The sequence below is a fragment of the Odontomachus brunneus genome, unplaced genomic scaffold (genome assembly GCF_010583005.1).
Source record: "Odontomachus brunneus isolate Ranch 3 - 2012 unplaced genomic scaffold, Obru_v1 Obru_scaffold_028, whole genome shotgun sequence".
NCBI lineage: Eukaryota > Metazoa > Arthropoda > Insecta > Hymenoptera > Formicidae > Odontomachus > Odontomachus brunneus.
The window spans coordinates 827484-832690 of record NW_022639478.1 but is presented as its reverse complement, the minus strand read 5'-3'; the positions used below and the strand labels follow the sequence as shown (position 1 = coordinate 832690).

The window sequence follows — 5207 nt, the reverse complement described above, 5'->3', positions numbered from 1 at the left end:
TATATATATATATATATATATATATATATATATATATATATATATATATATATATATATATATAGCGCACGCGCACGCACGCACGCACACACACACACGCACGCACACGCACACACACACACACACACACACATGACTTTGTATCTCTTGTAAACATTTAAAATAGTTAACGAGTATTTGGCACATGAAACATCAATGATTTTAGATTACTACCATTTTTATACTATAAATTTCAAACAGATAGTTACTGAGACCTTTTATGCTCTTGTAAGTATTACTAGATTTCTCACTTTTTTATAGTGAGTTCAGTGAAATGACACATACACAGAAAATAAATATACTGAATGCATATATGTACAATAAAAAAAGGAACTATAAAAATATTTAATATTTATTATAATAAAGTATTGTAATATATAAAATTCCATAGGAAATAATAATTCCGGTTGTAATCTTATACGAAAAATTAAAAAAAATATATCATATCGAATTATAAAATATATTGACAGATGAAGTAAAATTTTGGGAACAGAAATTAATGACACTGACTATTCTTGTTTAATATCAATATATAAAATAAAAAAAAAAAAGAAAAATTAAAATGAATTATAAAATTAAAAGATTACAATAATTCTATTATATATCTCTGTTTTTATCATAAACTCACTTTGACAGTCTTTTATCTCAGGGAATGTAATGTTATTTAAGCTTACATAAGCGTAAAATGGCCTCCTATTCTAAACACATAAATATGTATCACATGTAGGATCACAACACTGTTACAAATTCCATTTGCAGATAAAAGTCATCTATGTACTAGTTATTAGTTGTAGTAATTTTGTTGAACATTTAGTAATAGGGCACTTTGAATTTGGATTCGTACTTTTAGGTCTAAACATTGGTGCGGTTGACACATAGTAAAAACGTTATTTCACGTGTTATCAGTAAAAGTCGCAGATTATTCTATAATCTTCTTGCTTATATACAGTCTGTGTTCTTTTTCTTTTCTTTTTTTGGTTTGAAAATATTTCCTGAGAGTTAAAAAACTAATATATGTATATTTGTTTAACAGCAAAAAATATATATGCATACGCACACACGTGTATATATATATATATATATATATATATATATATATATATATATATATATATATGCGCTTGTGTGGTATATTTTTCCGAAGATGACGGAACACAGTAAAAATTATTTAACTGAATTTCCATCGGAAAACTAATCTAAAACTTGAAAAATAGATATCTGTCGTTTGCGAGATTATATGTATATGCTTTGAGTGAACACTTTCCATTAAAAGCAGTTTTTCATAAAGTAACACTTTTTTTTTTAATATACGCCGTCGAAATATGTACTCCTTTTTTTAGAATGTTGGACTGATCTATTGCTATGCCTTCGCGTATAACGTGTTATCAGACACGGTCCTTTTTCTTTTATATACTGACGTATTTGCATTACAGTTTTCAATAAAAATTGTTACCGATTCGTGATTATCATTATATATGAAAATAACACGGTATTTCATACAATGATATTTTATATACGATAATACTTTTTAGTTAAAACTAAGTTGGTCATTGGAGGGAACAACGAATATGAATGTATATCGTGGGGGAGCATACATCAATATTTATGTTGATAATAATTCTAGGATAATCAAGAGATTTGTTCGCGTTGTTTGTACTTTTCCATGGATGTAAGAATACATGGACGGAGCGAAAAGTGCGATTGGGGCAAGGGCTGCGACAGGGGCTGTGAAGCCCAAGGGGCAAGAGGATTACATCGTCGCGGCCATGTTCGTGCCGGAGTTTGTATCTATTTTCCCAGTAAACGTTAGATATTTCTGGAATATTCCGTTTGTATTTCAGATTTTTTAGAACATTTTAAAACAAAAACTTTCATACAAAAAAGTCGAGGCTATAATAGTTTTCAAACGTGAAGCGATTATATTTCAGCCCTGTCATTGGTGAAATATAATCGCTTTCCGTTTGAAAACTATTATAGCCTCGACATTTTTGTATGAAAGTTTTCGTTCTGAAATGTTCTAAAGAATCTGCCATTAAAATAGCATGCGGTAGTTTCGGGACACCCTATATATCGGAATATTAAAGGAATGTTCACAGAATGTTCAAATAATCCAGAATATCCAGAATATTCCATGAATATTCCATGAACATACTTACATGTACAATAAGAAATAGTATAGTGGTATAGTGGTATAGTGTCTAAAGCAATAGGCTCATAATCCTAAAGTGCCTCAGGTCCAAGTTCGAATCCCAGTGTTAGTGAGAATTTTTAAGTGTGATGTAACATTTGGAATCAAGTAAAGTCAGTAAATATTGATTGGTTTTTTATTTCAACCAATTCGCCAATATTTGTAAAAAAGTGGAATATTTAGCACTTATTTGAATCTTCCTTGAACATTCTATAAGTATTCCGGAATGTTTTAAGACATTCTTGGGATGTTAATTTTGGCTTTGTAAAACATTCTGTGAATATTCCAGGAATATCTAGCGTTTTTGGGTTCAGTGTATAAAAACAGCGACTGTCGCCATCTTGGTATCATAACTCCATTACAATACATACAATCATTCCCCTCATTGCTTGGGCTTCACCCCCGCGACAATTTGCTCCGTCCATATATTCTTACGTCCATGTACTTTTCACATTTTTATACCTAATGCTTGTTGCACATTAGTGCACCCCAAACAACACAAATTCTTCAAAAAACGTTTTAAGGACGCTTTTAAGACGGAAGAACGTCATCAGAATATTTTTAGGACGTCCTTTAAAGATATGAGCTGTCTGAAAATGGCTAATATCCAATCAATTTATTCGCATTGATTGAACTTTTTACACTTTCACCCTTAGTGCACATTACTTCTTCAGAGTTTTTGCTCGGAATCAAGTGTAAAAAGTGTATCAGAATTGCATTTACACTCGTAACACGAACGGAAATCATGACGTCATTTTTAGAAACTCTAAAGAAGTAATGTGCACTAAGTGTGAAAGTGTAAAAAGTTCAATCAATGCGAATAAATTGATTGGATATTATCCATTTTCAGACAGCTCACATCTTCAAAAGACGTCCTAAAAATATTCTGATGACATCTTTCCGTTCTAAAAGCGTCCTTAAAACGTTTTTTGGAGAATTTGTTGTTTGGAGTGCAGTGGGCATTAGGTGTAAAAGTGTGAAATGTACAAGTAACGCGAACAAACCTAAGGAATCGCTGCGAAAAGAAAGAGAGAAACATTAATTGTCGGAAATAACGCTAAAGGCTGATATCATTTCTCGCTCGATATAATACAGAACCAAATCGTGAAAAATCTGAAGAATTCCCATTTAACATCTCGATTCTTCAGATTACGATCAAGAGATTGTGAAGTATATTGCTTCATATGTAAAGATTGTTTCCTCGCTTTACGCGTGCCGAGTAATTAGGATAATTGCTAAGATACTGATGTCGCGGACTTACTGACGGCTGCTTAGTTATACTCGCCATGGCGCAGCCTATCACGAGTTCCAGTGCCCTGCACAGCGTTTGATACAGCAACCACGGCCATGGTTTGGGAAATTGCGTGGTCGCTGGTTCTGTACCGTACGGCACCGTCTCGGCAAGAAGTCCTGGAAACGCGAATTCATCACATTAGAATTATATCAAAATATATTTTGATAAATAATAATAATTCATTATCATTTATTCATAATTATCGTCTCGTCAGGATACCATATGGTCCAAAAATACGAGCAACATCTACAATGCACAGGATGATCCCTAAAATTGCAGTGGTGTACGTGACGTTTAACACTCTCTGAACCTGAGACTTTCTAGCAGCCGCAGTGTTCGCTTCCGGTATGTGCAACGGTGTGTCGGATTTCGCACGATTCACATAGGCGATGTGATTCAATATCGAGTGAAGAGTGAAATCTGTACCCTGTAAATAACATATATGTATTTGTCGAATCGAGTGGCAAAGTTTCGAGATAACATTTCTAGCTCTGACAAACGTCAAGGCATCATTTAAGGCTCCTGATCCCTCGCTGCGGAACTCCCGATTAATGACGCCAGAGGCGAAAAAATATATGGTAACAATCCTTGTAAAATTTACATTTCATTGAAATAAATATATTTATAAAATAGCTTGTCAGTCGATCAAGTACATCTGTAAAATATTCCAAATGCTTTCCTTTTGCTCTAATAACACAGGCCCACAATTTAAAAAAAGTTGTCTGCGCTGGGGGTCTGACTAGGTGTACTATACGTATTTTGGGCTGCTAAATCCAAATCCGGTGTCAAATTTGCTCCATCACCCTTGAGTTTCCCGGAAAATCGAGGAAATCGTGAAAAGGAGCAGATATGTTTTTACGGAGACATGTATTCAAGAAAAATTCTAGAGTGACAAATAACCCCATAATCCCACAACCAACGTTGAAAATACATTATGTACTTCAACATGGAAAACGAATCATTCTACACATCCCCTACGGGGCAGTTGTCATCGTCTCCAACATCCTCTGAAGCAGCAGAATTTATCTGATCGACGATCATATATTGTAGAATTGATATTTCGAATAGAAAAAAGATTCCATCTCGTGGACAATAACATGAATGTGACCATGATAGGGCACGCACAGATTAGATTTTTTAATCTATGCGATGTTAAAGGATTGATAGGTGAACTAAAACCGAATATATATGATGGTATATGGGTTATTGGGTTGTTCTAGTCATCAGATGTTGAAGTACATAATGTATTTTCAACGTTGGTTGTGGGGTTATAGGGTTATTCGTCACTCTAGAATTTTCCTTGAATACATGCTCCGTAAAAACATGGATATCTGCTCCTTTTCACGATTTCCTCGATTTTACGGGAAACTCAAGGGTGATGGAGCAAATCTGACACTAGATTTGGATTCAGCAGCCCAAAATACGTATAGTATACCTAGTCAGACCCCCAGCACAGACAAATTTTTAAATTGTGGGCCTGTGTAATCAATAAATTACCATAAAATTAACGTGACACACCACCTACCTTTTCTCATGATTTTGTCACGTCAATTTTACGGTTATTTATTGACTAAAAAAAACAAGAGGAAAATATTGGAGAGAGAGAGAGAGAGGGAGTGAAGGAGAGAGGGAGGGAGGGAGGGGGAGGGGAGAGAGAGAGAGAGAGAGAGAGAGAGAGAGAGAGAG

General features: G+C 34.3%; 1 protein-coding gene across 1 annotated transcript in view; it reads right to left on the bottom strand.

Annotated features, from left to right (window-relative positions):
- Positions 1–1291: 1291 nt before the first annotated feature.
- Positions 1292–5207, bottom strand: part of LOC116842901 — a 9895-nt gene continuing 5979 nt past the window's right edge. The window contains exons 8-9 of the mRNA XM_032812747.1: positions 3741–3948; positions 1292–3637 (exon numbers count right to left, since the gene is read on the bottom strand). Of these exons, the coding sequence (XP_032668638.1) occupies positions 3408–3637; positions 3741–3948 (438 nt within the window). The 3' untranslated portion in view covers positions 1292–3407. The remainder of the gene's footprint in view (positions 3638–3740; positions 3949–5207) is intronic.